This window comes from Micromys minutus, assembly GCF_963924665.1.
Source record: "Micromys minutus genome assembly, chromosome: 8".
In the NCBI taxonomy this organism is placed as follows: Eukaryota; Metazoa; Chordata; class Mammalia; order Rodentia; family Muridae; genus Micromys; species Micromys minutus.
Genome location: NC_137977.1, coordinates 32994302 through 33010492, shown reverse-complemented (window position 1 = coordinate 33010492; position 16191 = coordinate 32994302). Strand labels below are relative to the sequence as shown.

Here is a 16191-nt window from a genome sequence, read left to right as displayed (position 1 = left end):
GAACACACATAGCATGTACTCACTGATAAATGGGATATTAGGCAAAGAGCTTGGAACACCCACAATACAACTCATGGACCACATGAAGCTCAAGAGGAAGGAAGGAGAAAGAGTGGATGCTTCAGTCCTAGTTAGAAGGGAGAACAAACTAACCCAGGGAAGTAGAGGGTGAGAGGGACTTGGGAGAAAGAGAAGGGGGAAAAAGAAGGGCACAGTCAGGTATGGGAAGAGATGGAGGAGATGTACAGAGGGTCAGGAATTGAACAGAGGTGTGTAGCAATGGATGATGGGGAACTGGGGTTAGCAACCAGAAAGTCCCAGATGCCAGGAAAGCAAGTACCTCCCAGGACCCCATGGAGATTACATTAGCTGAAATACCCCCACAAAGGAGAGGGAGAACCTATTGAGACCATATCCAGAGGTTAGGTATGGTCCCCCGGTGAGGGATTGGGCCACCCACCCAAAATTTTAACCCAAAACTGCTCCTGTCTAAAGGAAATACAGGGGTAGAGAATGGAGCAGAGACTGAAGGAAAGGCCATCCAGAGACTGACCCACATGGGGACCCATCCCAGATGCAGACACCAAACCCAGACACTATTGCTGATGCCAAGAAGTGCTTGCTAACAGGAGCCTGATACAGCTGTCTCTTGAATAGACCCTGACCAATACAGATAAGGATGATGGAAGCCAACCATTGGACTGGTCACAAGACCCCCAGTGGAGGAGCTAAGGGAAGGACTGAAGGAGCTGAAGTGGCCTTATCTGGCATCAGTGGGAGAGGAGGCCCCTGGTTCTATGAATGTTTGATGCCCAGTGTAGAGGAATGCTAGGGCAGTGAAGCGGGAGTGGGTGGGTGAGTGGGGGAGCACCCTCATAGAAGCAGGGTAAGGGGGCATAGAATAGGGGGTTTGCAGAGGGAAACTGGGGAAGGGGATAACATTTGAAATGTAAGTAAATAAACTATCCAATTAAGAAAGAAAAAAAGAAAACAATTTCCATGTGGGCAAATTGGACCGTCAGAAGTAGGGCGGAGAATAACCAGAGGAGAGACATAGGACTCAGTGTCTTCATTCCTAGCAGCGTTTCAGGAAAGGCAAAGAAGGAAGCCTTCACCTCCAGGAGAGGAGAAAACGTATTTCTCCAGTAGAGGATTAGAAGATGCATAGATGGATGAACAGCGCGGGCAGGGATGCACGGAAGACTGGGTCATAAACCCTTACCTGAGCTCATCCTCGTCAGTGTAGACGTTCAGAAAGAGCCCCTCTGAGCCTTCCTGAAACACCTGGCCAGAGAAGTCGAAATCCAGCTCATAACTGCTGCCTGGATCCAAGGATTGGCCCAGATCCAGCACCACATATTGCATGTCCGGCGCAAACCACACATTCTCCAAGGGCACGCGGCCTACAGTGGCGTTCCCAGTGTCCGGGGCCAGAGGACCCCTCACTTCCACTTGCTTGTAATTCAGAAAGAAGCTGTGCAGCAACAATCTCGAGGTGGCCACTGTGCAGCGCACAGTGATGTTTACGCGACCTGTGAAGGTCAGACTCGGTGTGGACAGGTTATCAGGCCGCAGCCGGGGCCACAGCTCCAGGTCATAGTGAAGCGGGACAAGCCAGGGAGGCAGGCGCAGATGATCCCACGGCCCAGATGGAGGTCTCCAGTCTTGAGAGGTCCCCACCGTGGGCTCATGTGCAGGGGTTGGTTGCGCCCACTCCTGGCCACCGGGAGGCGACAATGCGATGTCCTTCACCTGGTGGCGATCCTGCTCCGAAGGCTGGACATGCGCGCAGCTGCCATACAAGGCAGCCAGAGCCACCAGCACCAGCAGGAGCACCGCAGTCAGCCCGGCCAGCAGCAGGGCCACCCCGCGGCTCACATAGACGCCTGAGCTTAAAGGGGGGCTCATGGCCAGAAGACTGGGGTAGGAGAAATCGGAGACTAGAGACAGAGACTGAGGGTTAAACCCAGGACAGAATGTGCAAGTCCCTCCTTTCTCGTTCTGTCCCTCCTCCTCTAGGAGCCTGAGAAGACTAGGACTGAAGAAAGCGCCTGGGACCATGGTTTTCCCCTCCCCTAACCAGATCCAGATCCGTGCCTACCTACCCGAGCCCCACCAGAGGCTAGGAGGAAGGGCGGACCCCTCACCAGGGAGCACTCCCCTTTGGTCCTAGCAGGAAGGCACCGTCAATCCAAGCTCCCATCTGGACATCATCGACGGCTGTTTGTTTGTTTGTTGTTTTGGATTAGTGGGACTGGCTGAGTAAGAGAGGGTCAGGTTCCTGAGAGTGTGGGGTGTGATTTTGAAGACGCTCTCCAAACTGAGTTTGCAAAGAGCTACCAAGATCTTAGTAACAAACGCCTGAACCAAAGTTGGTGTCCCCCAAGGTGCGTTCAGATTAAACTGGGTACACACACTGCTCAGACAGCAAGCGTGAGTTTAGGAGTTTTGCTGGATCTGGGGGACTAAAATCAAAGCAAACAAACAAACGCAGGGAGCAGGGTGTGAAAAGGAGGGAAGAGAATGGGTGGAAGAAAGCCTCCACTTAGGTCCGGGACTTTGCCAGGAGTATGATTTGTGTCTCTGCTTTCGCCCAAGGCAAAAGGAACTACTGCTTGTAAGATCCGATCATCTCAAGCAAAGAAGACTAAGCTATCTCTCTAGGGGCTGAACTGTTTTCTGGCGGTGCCCTAACTAAGCAGTTCTTTGGCATGCCAGGCATCTGTTTGCTATTTAGCCTGGGCGGGTTCTCTGCCTGTGCACGGAGTCTCCTCCTCTTGGCTCTGCAAACGCAGTACAAGGTGCTGGGAAAATGGAAAGGCCATGATTGAAATCTGTTGGAGGCTGAAGATGCATTTCAGAGTATCCAGTCTTTAAGCATCTTCTTTTTCCCTCCAGAGTTGTTGCGGGGAAAGCTTCTGCCTGGCAGCTGTAACCGAGGATTAGTGTTCTTGTTTTGTCCTTAATTCTCCCAATGATGAAATCCTTTCAGCTGAGGGTGGACCGCACTGAACCTCGGGGAAATGTGTTTCCTCCTTCCTCCAACCAAAATCAATCAAATAGCACCACTAAAACGCGGTGGGAGTCAATTTGACAGTAAGCTCGTAAAGACGGCTGTCATCTGTGGACCAGTCTCCCGCTCCTTGTTTGCCTTTGCTTCTTCAGAAAAGAAAAAAAAATCGTGTTTAAAAATAATTGTGACCATGTTCCTGATTCTCAGAAGGTCCTGGGTGGAGATGAGAAGCCAGTTCCCTCTGTACCTTCACAGTCACACTGCCGGAGTTGGATCTGAGGTCACACCGTTTGAGTCATCAAATAAAAATTGTGACTGAGCTAGTTGATTGATCAACTAATAAATTAATTAACTAGATTGGCTTCACTTTCACCATTTCTCCCTCTCACCCTCACTCTCCAGGCTAGAAAATCACTAATCTTGAGGCATTTCTGTGGGTTAATGTGATTGCTAAGGCAGAACTGACAAATGCCTGGGTACAGTTAGAGAGGACGATTTAATAACACACACACACACACACACACACACACACACAGGGAGAGAGAGAGAGAGAGAGAGAGAGAGAGAGAGAGAGAGGCAGACAGAGAAACAGAGACAAAAATGAAGAGGCAGAAAGACAAAAACTAAGAGACATACACACAGAAAGAGACAGGGACAAAGGGAGACAGCTACACAGAGAGTCAGAGAGATATATAGAGACAGAGACAGAAAGCCAGAGAGAGACAGACACAGACAGAAAGACAAAAAGAGGCAGAAACAGAGACAGAAAGACAGAGTCACTCAGAGAGAAGACAGATGCAGGGAGACAGAGAGAGAGAAAATGAGACTCTAAGGGTTACAGGCATAGAGACAGTGGCCAGTTCCTTCTAACTTGTATGTGCACATTCTATAGATTTTTTTCTTTGAGGTTGTTATAAACATTATATTTGATGTTTCTAAGTGGTATTAATGGTTTCAATTTATAGCAACATTAATTACAGACTTTAATTCAGAGAATACAGAGATTCGGGTCCTATTTAGAGCTGCCCATCTCTTCTATTAATTTCATAGATTACACCTTTATGTGTGAAAAATAATAAAACCTCATAAAAAAGTATCAGTTCAAAATCTCCCAACTGGAGGATTGGACCAGAATCTCAGAGAAGCACTACCAGTGGAGTGCCTCCAAATATTCTATAGAGAGCAGGAAGAACATTCCTGAAATGTTTTTATGAAGTCGGCATTACCCTCATATCAAAGACAGCTGAAAGTGCAACAGCAGAAGACAAGGAACTTGCAGCCTGGTCCCAGATCAACACTGATGCAACAATTCTCAACAGGTGCTCACAGCCCGGACACCAGGTCACATCCAAAAGTCTACTCACCATGATCAAGTTCACTCTGCTCCAGAAGTTCAGCGAAGGGTCAACAGGTACAAATCAGAAAAGTTTACAAACCATGTAAGTGGACTCAAGGTACAGATTCAATGTGATTGCAAACAAAAAAAATCATTCAAAGGAAAAGGAAAGTTTTTAATTAATACAGAAACAAAAAAATCTGGATTGATAAAGCAAGCTTGAGCAAAAAGAATACTAGTGGAGATATCACCATACCTGATTTCAAGTTCTACTACCCAGAATAGCAATAGAAACACATTGTACTGGAGCAGAAATAGGCATACAGATTAATGGCTTTGAAGAGAAGACCCAGACATGGGACCATGCACCTAAATTTGCTATTTTTACAGATGCCAAAAATACACACTGGGAAAGGCAATGGTTTGAATATGTTTGACGCAGGAGTGGCACTATTAAGAGGTGTGGCCTTGTTAGAGAAAGTGTGGCACTGAGGAGACAGGCTTTGAGACCCTTCTCCTGGCCACATGGAGGACAGTTTGTTCCTGGCTTCCTTTGGATGAAGATGAACTCTCAGCTCTTCCTGAGCTATGCCTGCCTGGACACTGCCATGCTTCTGCCTTGATGATAATGAACTGACCCTCTGAACCTGTAAGCCAACCCCAATTACATGTTGACCTTACAAGAGATGCTTTGGTCATGGTGTCTGTTCACACCAGTAAAAACCTTAACTAAGAAGGGTGGGGTAGCGGGTAGCAACAGTAACAGGGGGTTTGGGGAAAACTGGATATTTACACGTACAAAAATGAGGCTCGGGAACGGCGGCTCATAGAGGCTGAGCAACTGGTGGGTGGGAGACCTGGGCTGCCGGGGAGCAGAGAGATCTCTGCGGAGTGCACACGGAAAGTGCACCCCCTGCCTTGCCCTGCCCTGCCTTGCCTGATCCAGCGACCGGGAACAGAAAATTAGAACTTCTGTTTCCACCCGGCGGCGACTTCAGGACGCAGAGCGGAGCCCGGCCCATCTGCCACCCAGAACGGCAGCTCGTAAAGGCTGAACAACTGGTGAGTGGGAGACCTAGGCTGCAGGGAAGCAAAGAGATCTCTGTGGAGTGCACACGGAAAGTGCACCCCCTGACTTGCCATGCCCTGCCCTGCCTGAGCCAGCAACCAGGAACAAAACATTGGAACTTCTGTTCCCACCCGACGACTCTGAGGCATAGAACAGGGCTCGACCCATCTGACACCTGGACCAGTGGAGATCCAGGCACAGACCAGATACAAGGGAAAGGCAAGAACATATCACTGACAACAAAATGGAAAGAGGAAAGCGAAAGAGTATATCCCAAGGAAACCAAGACAATCTAGCAACACCAGAACCCAGCTCTCCCATAACAGCAAACATCAGAATTCCAAACACTCCAGAAAATGAAGACACAGACCTGAAATCATACCTGAAGATGCTGATAGAGATACTTAAACAAGAAAGGGAGGAAAAGCAAAAAGATTCAGAAGCTTTTAAAGAAGAAACAAGAAAAACACTCAAAGAACTCAAAAAACTAGAGGAAAACAAAACCAAAGAAATAAAGGAATGGAAGAGGGAAATTAAAACGAAAATTGACACAATAAAGAAAACACTAAAAGAGATAACCCTAGAGGCAGAACACCAAAAAAAGAAATCAGGAGTCACAGAAACAAGCATTTCCAATAGATTACAAGAGATCGAAGAGAGAATCTCAAGGGCAGAAGACAACATTGCAAACATAGACAAAACAGCCAGAGTAGATGCAAAAAACAAAAAGCTCCTAACCCAAAATGTCCAGGAAATCCAAGACACAATGAGAAGACCGAACCTAAGGATAATAGGAATAGAAGAGGGAGAAGAGTATCAACTAAGAGGCACAGTAAATATCTTCAACAAAATCGTAGAAGAAAACTTCCCTACCCTCAAGAATGAGATGACCACGAGCATAAAAGAAGCCTTCAGAACTCCAAATAGGTTGGACCAGAAAAGAAATACCTCCCAACACATAATAGTAAAAACATCAAGTGCCCAAAGCAAAGAAAGAATACTAAAAGCAGTAAGGGAAAAAGGTCAGGTAACATATAAAGGCAGACCAATCAGACTCACACCCGATTTCTCAACAGAGACTATGAAAGCTAGAAGAGCCTGGACAGACATCATGCACTTCTTAAGAGAGCACAAGTACCAGCCCAAGCTGCTATACCCAGCAAAACTATCAATCACCATCAATGGAGAGACGAAGATATTTCAAGACAAATCAAAATTCACAAAATATCTGATCACAAACCCAGCACTACAACGAATTATAGGTGGAAAACCCAATACAATGAGGGAAAATACAGCCTAGTAAAAACAAGAAAACTCCTAAACAAGAAAACTAAAAGAAGAAAAAAACACAGACACAACTCAACCCAAAAAAGCAGTAATGGCAGGAAACAGAAACAACTATTCCTTGATATCTATTAACATAAGTGGACTCAACTCCCCAATAAAGAGACATAGACTATCAGACTGGATACATAAACAAAATCCAGCCTTTTGCTGCATACAGGAAACTCATCTCAGAGACAGAGACAGACACTATCTTAGAGTAAAAGGGTGGGAAAAAAACTTCCAAGCAAACAGCTCCAAGAAGCAAGCTGGAGTGGCTATTCTAATATCGAATAAAGTAAATTTCCAACCAAAAGTTATCAAAAAAGATAAGGAAGGACACTTTTTACTCATTACTGGGGAAATCTGTCAGGAGGAACTCTCTATCCTTAACATATATGCTCCAAATAAAAAAGCACCCACATTCATAAAAGAAACCCTACTAAAACTCAAAAAATACATTTCACCCCACACAATAATAGTGGGAGACTTTAATACCCCACTCTCACCAATGGACAGATTGTGGAAAAAGAAACTGAACAAGGACACTGCAAAACTAGCAGAGACTTTGAACCAACTAGAATTAATAGATATATACAGAACATATTATCCTAAAGTAAAAGAATACACCTTCTTCTCACCACCCCATGGCACCTTCTCGAAAACTGACCACATAATTGGACACAGAACGAGCCTCCATCGATATAAGAAGATTGAAATACTCCCATGCATCCTCTCAGATCACCATGGTCTATGGCTGGTTTTTAACAACAACAAAGACAACAAAAAGCCCACATACACATGGAAACTAAACAACACTCTGTGAAACGATAGCAGAGTCAAAGAAGAAATAAAGAAAGAAATTAAGGATTTTCTAGAATTCAACGAAAATGAAAACACAACATACCCAAACCTATGAGATGCAATGAAAGCAGTACTGAGAGGAAAACTCATAGCCCTAAGTGCTTCCAAAAGGATACTGGAGAGAGCTTACATCAGCAACCTCACAGCACAGCGAAAAGCCCTAGAACAAAAGGAAGCAGATATACTCAAAAAGAGTAGACGGCAAGAAATAATCAAAATTAGGGCAGAAATAGACCAAATAGAAACAAAAAGAACCATTGAAAAAATCAACAAAACCAAGAGTTGGTTCTTTGAGAAAATCAACAAGATTGATAAACCCCTAGCCAGACTAACTAGAGGGCAAAGAGAGAGTATCCAAATTAACAAAATCAGAAAGGAAAGTGGAGACATAACAACTGAAACTGAGGAAATTCAAGAAATCATCAGATCCTACTACAAAAACTTATACTCCACAAAATTTGAAAATCTGGAGGAAATGGATGAATTCCTAGACAGATACAAGATCCCAAAGTTAAACCAGGACCAAGTAAACCATCTAAATAACCCTATAACACCTAAAGAAATAGAAGAAGTCATCAAAAGCCTCCCAACCAAAAAAAGCCCAGGTCCAGACAGGTTCAGTGCAGAATTTTATCAGACATTTATTGCGGATATAACACCAATACTCGCCAAACTATTCCAAAAGATAGAATGAGATGGAATATTACCCAATTCATTTTTTGAGGCTACAATAACCCTCGTACCTAAACCACACAAAGACCCTACAAGGAAAGAGAACTTCAGACCAATCTCACTTATGAACACTGATGCAAAAATACTCAACAAAATCCTTGCAAACCGAATCCAAGAACACATCAAAATGATCATTCATCATGACCAAGTAGGCTTCATCCCTGGGATGCAGGGATGGTTTAATATAAGGAAATCCATCAATGTAATCCACCATATAAACAAACTCAAAGAACAAAATCACATGGTCATCTCACTAGACTCTGAGAAAGCATTCGACAAAATCCAACACCCCTTCATGTTAAAAGTCCTGGAAAGAACATGAATCCAAGGTCCAAACTTAAACATAATAAAAGCAATATACAGCAAACCAACAGCCAACATCAAACTTAATGGCGAGAAACGTGAAGCAATCCCAATAAAATCAGGGACTGGACAAGGCTGCCCACTCTCCCCCTACCTATTCAACATAGTACTGGAAGTCCTGGCTGGAGCAATTAGACAGCAAAAGGAGATCAAGGGGATACAAATCAGAAAGAAAGAGATAAAAACATCACTCTTTGCCGATGACATGATAGTGTACTTGAGTGACCCCAAAAATTCCACCAGAGAACTCCTACAGCTGATAAACAAGTTCAGCAAAGTGGCTGGATACAAAATTAACTCAAACAAATCAGTAGCCTTCCTATACTCAAAGGACAAACATGTGGAGAAAGAAATTAGGGAAAAGGTACCCTTCACAATCATCACAAAAACTATGAAATACCTTGGTGTGACTCTAACTAAGCAAGTGAAGGACCTGTATGACAAGAACTTCAAACTCTAAAGAAAGAAATTGAGGAGGATCTCAGAAAATGGAAAGATCTCCCATGCTCATGGATTGGAAAAATCAACATCTTAAAAATGGCCATCCTACCAAAAGCAATCTACAGATTCAATGCAATCCCCATCAAAATTCCAGCCCAGTTCTTCATGGAATTGGAAAGATCAATGTGCAATTTCATATGGAATAACAAAAGACCTAGAATAGCGAAATCCATCCTCAACAACAAAAAAACATCTGCGGGAATCACTATCCCCGACCTCAAGCTATATTACAAGGCAATTGTGCTGAAAACTGCATGGTACTGGTACAGAAATAGGCATGTGGATCAATGGAATAGAATAGAAGATCCAGAAATGAGCCCTCATGTATATGGTCACCTGATTTTTGACAAAGGAGCAGTAAACATTCAATGGAAAAAGGACAGCCTATTCAACAAATGGTGCTGGTCCAACTGGGACTCAACATGCAAAAGAATGAAAATAGACCCTTTCTTATCTCCTTGTACAAAGCTCAAGTGTAAGTGGATCAAAGATCTCCACATTAAACCAGATACACTGAAACTATTAGATGAGAAAGTAGGGAAAACCTTAGAACATATAGGCACAGGAGAAAATTTCCTGAACAAAACACCAATGGCTCAAGCTCTAAGGTCAAAGATTAACAAATGGGACTTAATGAGATTGCAAAGTTTCTGTAAGGCTAAGGACATCGTCAAGAAAACAAAACGGCAACCAACAGAATGGGAAAAGATCTTTACCAAGGCCACAACAGATAGAGGCCTAATATCCAAGGTGTACAAGGAACTCAAAAAGCTAGACACCAGAGAATCAAATAACCCTATTAAAAAATGGGGTACAGAGCTAAACAAAACGTTTTCAGTTGAGGAACACCGAATGGCCGAGAAACATCTGAGGAAGTGCTCAACATCCTTAGCCATCAGGGAAATGCAAATCAAAACAACCCTGACATACCACCTCACACCAGTCAGACTGGCCAAGATCCAAAACTCAGATGACAACAGATGCTGGCGAGGTTGCAGAGAAAGAGGAACCCTTCTCCACTGTTGGTGGGGTTGCAAACTAGTACAACCACTCTGGAAATCAGTCTGGCGATACCTCAGAAAATTGGACATAATACTACCTGAAGACCCAGCTATTCCACTTCTGGGCATATACCCCAAAGACACCTTAGTACACAACAAAGATATATGCACCACAATGTTCATAGCAGCTCTATTTATAATAGCCAGAAGCTGGAAAGAACCCAGGTGTCCTTCAGAAGATGAATGGATACAAAAATTGTGGTACATTTACACAATGGAATACTACTCAGCCAACAGAAACAATGACTTGACCAAATTCTTAAGAAAATGACTGCATCTAGAGAATATCATTCTGAGCGAGATAACCCAGTCACAAAAGAACAGACATAATATACAGTCACTGATAATGGGATGCTAACCCCAGAGGCTCGCACTGCCCCAGAAACAACTCACAGACTGTATGAAGTCCAAGAAATAAAGAAAACAAAACAAAACAAAACAAAAAAATCTTTATACAACAAGAAAACTTTGACTATTTCCATGTTACATTTTGTTTTACAAGTACTTTATGCTCATTGTAACTATTAAGTTTTCAATGCATACTATCAAACCTTTAAAAAAATCAAGTACTGACTAAAAAATATACTCATACAGTTTTATGTAAAAATTATTTTAAAATCTGAAAAAAGTACTGACAAAAATTTATTGTATAATTTTATGCAAACAATGCTTAAAATCTGTACATTTATCTTTGTTTTGTAAAATAAAGTTGTTAAAAAATAAAATTAAAATAAAACTAAAAGAGGACACAATCACGATTGTTTTTTTTCTCCGTAATATCTTGCACACAACCCGGTATGATAACCACAAATATGAAAAACCCTCTAAAACCAGACAAAGAAAACACGTGAAAAGTAACCATCTTTGTGCAACAATACTAACACTAGCGTCATACATTAAATTTACACTCAGTCTTTTCAGCTATCCATGTTACTACATAAACTTGAGTCCAGCTTTACTTTCAGTTAAATATCTTGTTTAATCATTTGTTTACATAGGTGGGAGACTGAGGCAGTGGAAGGCCTCACACAAAGCTGCTTGAGCTGATGCTGTCCTATGTTGCTGCCAAATAAATCTTGACTTGTTGGTTAAGACTTAGATGTATAGGAGATATCCAGGGACACAGGCCTGGTGAGAAGGTATTCTGACTAGCAGGGGTGCAGAGAGATCTCTACAGAGATCCTCAGAGATCTCTGCCGAGCGTGTGGAAGGTGTGCCCCCCCAGCTTGGTTCAGGGAACCAGTAACCCGGCATTGGGCTATTCCCAGCCGGAGGACGTTGGGTACAGAACGGGCACTCAGACCATCAGCCATCAGGAACAACAGAGATCCAGGGACACAGGCCAGGTACAAGGGAGAGGCAAGAATCAATCACTGACAACAAGACCATGTATAATCACAGACAACAAGGTGTTAAGAGGAAAGCAAAAGCACTTACCCCAGGGAAACCAAGACAACCTGGCAACACCAGAACCCAGCTCTCCCATCACAGCAAACAGCGGAATGTCAAACACTCCAGAAAAAAAAGACTCAGATCTGAAATCATACCTCAAGATGATGGTAGAGATCTTTAAACAAGAATGGGAGGAAAAGCATAAAGAAATAGAAGCTTTTAAAGAAGAAACAAGAAAAACACTCAAAGAAATCAAAGAACTAGAGGAAAACAGAACCAAAGAGATGAATGAATAGAAGAAGGAATTTAAAATGGAAATGGAAACAATAAAGAAAACACTAAAAGAGACAACCCTAGAGGTAGAAAATCTAAAAATGAAATCAGGAGTCACAGATGCAAGCATCTCCAACAGACTACAAGAGAAGGAAGAGAGAATCTTGGGGGCTGAAGACAACATTGTAAACATAGACAAAACAGTCAGAGAAGATGCAAAAACCAAAAGCTCCTAACCCAAAATGTCCAGGACACAATGAGAAGACCAAACCTAAAGATAATAGGTGTAGAAGAAGGCAAAGAATATCAACTAAAAGGCACAGTAAATATCTTCAACAAAATCGTAGAATACTTCCCTACCCTTAAGAATGAGATGACCATGAGCATAAAAGAAGCCTACAGAACTCCAAATAGAGTGGAACAGAAAATAAATTTCTCCCGACACATAATAGTCAAAACGCCAAGTGCCCAGAGCAAAGAAAGAATACTAAAAGCAGTAAGGGAAAAAGGTCATGTAACATATAAAGGCAGACCAATCAGAATCATACCCAACTTCTCAACAGAGACTATGAATGTTAGAAGATCCTGGACAGACATCATGCAGACCCTAAGAGAACACAAGTGTCAGCCCAAGCTGCTATACCCAGCAAAACTCTCAGTCACTATAGATGGGGAGACCAAGATATTCCAAGACAAAACTAAATTTACACAATATCTGACAACAAACCCAGCATTACAACAAATTATAAGTGGAAAACTGAATATAAGGAGGGAAACTACATCCTAGTAAAAACAAAAAAATATCTAAGCAAGAAAACCAAAAGAAGAAAGACACACAGGCACAATTCTACCTCCAAAAGCAAAAATAGTAGGAAACAGCAACCACTATTCCTTAATATCTGTTAACATAAATGGACTCAATTTCCCAATAAAAAGATAAAGTCTATCAAACTGGATACATAAACAAAACCCAGCATTTTGTTGCATACAGGAAACTCACCTAAAAGACAAAGACAGACACTATCTCAGAGTCCAGCTGGCACTCATCATGCAGAAGAATGAAAATAGACCCTTTCTTATCCCCTTGTACAAAGCTCAAGTGCAAGTGGATCAAAGATCTCCACATAAAAACAGGTACACTAAAACTATTAGAAGAGAAAGTAGGGAAAACCTTAGAACACAGAGGCACAAGAGAAAATTTCCTGAACAGAACACCAATGGCTCGTACTCTAAGGTCAAATATAGACAAATAGGACTTAATGAGATTGCAAAGTTTCTGTAAGGCTAAGGACACTGTCAAGAAAACAAAACGGCAGCCAACAGATTGGGAAAAGATCTTTACCAACTCCACATCAGATAGAGGCCTAATATCCAAGGTATACAAAGAACTCAATTAAGTTAGACACCAGAGAATCAAACAACCTTATTAAAAAATGGGGTACAAAGGTAAACAAAAAGTTCTCAACTGAGGAATATTAAATGGCTGAGAAGCATCTAAGGAAGTGCTTGACATCATTAACAATCAGGGAAATGCAAATCAAAACAACCCTGAGATACCACCTCACACCAGTCAGATTGGCCAACATCAAAAATTCAGATGACAGCAGATGCTGGCGAGGATGTGGAGAAAGAGGAACACTTCTCCACTGTTGGTGGGTTTGTAAACTGGTACAACCACTCTAGAAATCAGTCTGGCAGTTCCTCAGAAAATTGGACATAGTACCACCTGACACCCAGTTATTCCACTTCTGCGCATATACCCCAGAGAATGCTCCAACATACAACAAAGACACATGCACCACAATGTTCTTAGCAGCCTTATTTATAATAGCCAGAGGCTGGAAAGAACCCAGATGTCCTTCAGTAAATGAATGGATACAAAAATTGTGGTATATTTACACAATGGAGTACTACTCAGCTATCAGAAACAATGACTTTATGAAATTCTTAAGAAAATGGATGCATCTAGAGAATATCATCCTGAGTGAGGTAACCCAGTCACAAAAGAACAGACATAATATGCAGTCACTGATAATGGGATACTAACCCCAGAAAGCTCTGAACACCCCAGAAACAACTCACAGACTATATGATGTTCAAGAAAAAAAAAAGGCCAAAAAAGAAAAAAATAATAAAATGAAAAACCATTATGCTTAATCTTTACACACCAAGAAAACTTTGACTAATTCCGTGTTACATCTTGTTTTACATGTACTTTATGCTCATTGTAATGAGTAAGATTTTAATGCACACTATCAAACCTTTAAAAAAAACCAAGTACTGACAAAAATGTATTCATATACTTTTATGCAAAAATGCTTAAAATCTGTACATTTATCTTTGTTTTTTAAAATAAAGTTGTTCAATTAAAAAAAAGTAAGAGAAAGGCGTGTGGGGAGTGTTTTTCATTAGAGATGTGACTTTAGTGTACATGTCTCTCTTGATCCTATCCTAATTATAAGGAATTATATCTCTAAAGAAACCCTAAAGGAAGCTGCCTGTCTACCTATCTCCAGTGTTGTTTGACAGACATATAGTGGGGGGGGGGGGGGGGGGGAGGAAATGGTGGGCACCAGAAGCAGTTATACTGTTTGCCATACTGGGAAGGATATTTATACCATCATTCTTGTCCCAAAATGTGAGATACACACACATACACTACATCATATACATATATACCATATACATATACATCATATACATATACACCATATACATATACATCATACATATACACCATATACATATACACCATATACATACACATACATATACATCATATACACATATACATATAGGGGGGCATGGCACTAAACCTCAGAGAACATGCTGTAGTGTCGAATCCTCTTTTCCTTTAGGGATGTACAAAAGGCACTCTGGGCCACTATCATTTGTCACAGAGTTAAATGTACCTTAGGAAACCAACAAAGTTCAGCCAAGGGTGTCAGTCTTCCTGGTGCACCTTCAGCTCCTGCTCTGAGGTTTCCACTCAGTGCAGCTCCCGATGGTTTGAGGAGGTGCTGTGAGTGGCAACTGCCCCTGGTGTGTGCATCGAGGGTGGTTTCAGAGCTGTAAATCAAGACAGGAATACAAAAGTAAAGGTAGAAGGTTCTGGCCTCCACGTAGAGACCAGAAAACATGGCCAAGAAGTGGATGGGTTTTTTCCTGGTTTTATTACTTCCTCGCTAATGCGCTTTTCTGTGACTTAACAGAATCAAATCAAGATCAAGGATAATACAAAAAGGGTTGTTCTGGTGTCTGGGCTTGTTTGTTTCAATTTTTATGATCTCAAACATCCCACCAGCTGCCATAGGTAGATCCGTAGATGGCCAGGCTGAGATATAGTTTTCAAGTGGATTTTACTCCCTGCTTCAAGCAGCTTTTGGGGAGTTGGTAACTGTTCTAGTTCCTGCCCTAACCTCCACCTAATCCAGTCATTCCCTTGTGCTCCCTACCAATCTCCCTCCCCCCTCAGAGACCCAGAAATCTTACTGATATGAAACACAAGACGCCCAGTAGAACCTTGCCTCTAGTTGGATTTGGCTAGCAGGAGGTACCATGGTGGGAAGGCAGTCAACCAAAAGGAAGCCAATTGCCCATTAAGAAAATTTGTGATCGCAGCGCCCCCCTGTGGTCACAGCTCAGACTGAGCAGCTGCCATCCACAGTCCCGCCTCCTCCAGGCTCTTGGCAATAGCCTTGATGCTAAAGGTCTGAGTGTGGAAACTGTTGCTCAATACTGCTAGTCCTTGCTTTGGGTGATGTTTTGTTTTTCATTCCCTTAATTCCGGCCATACTTCCAGGATTAGTCCACTTATTAAATTTTCTTCAATTAAGCCATGGCTCTGCCATTCATTTTCTGCTGGGACCTGACGCAGTAATTTCATTAGGAATTGTTCCAGGGAATAGACTCTCAAATAGAGCATGGACTGTAGTCAAAGAAACTGGGGACAAATGGCTAGCTAGGGGGCAGGGGCTACCTAACATATAAAAGTAGATGCTGGCCACTGCCCAGGATTCCGGCACCTCTCACCTCTACCCCAGCCTCCCACCCTGCACCTCTCCAGCCTCCCACCTCTGCTTCTTGCTTCTCTTTCCCCAGTTTCTCTTTTCCTAAAACATTCAGCCATGTTTGTTGGCCACATGCTCTCTTCGCTCTTGGTCCTCTCCTGACTCTTTTTGCCCTCTTTTCTTTTTCTCAGACTTGATGTGAGGTTTATTATTGAACATGATTTGTTAGTTATAGGAAAGCATCATGGAAGCCT

At 42.5% G+C, this 16191-nt stretch overlaps 1 protein-coding gene across 1 annotated transcript in view; it reads right to left on the bottom strand.

The window, feature by feature from the left end:
• The window catches only part of LVRN (laeverin), a gene marked incomplete at both ends in the record, with an annotated part of 53666 nt that extends 51758 nt beyond the window's left edge, over nt 1-1908 (bottom strand). Inside the window, one exon of the mRNA XM_080920316.1 lies at nt 1223-1908. Within this exon, the coding sequence (XP_080776442.1) occupies nt 1223-1908 (686 nt within the window). The remainder of the gene's footprint in view (nt 1-1222) is intronic.
• Nucleotides 1909-16191: the final 14283 nt, after the last annotated feature.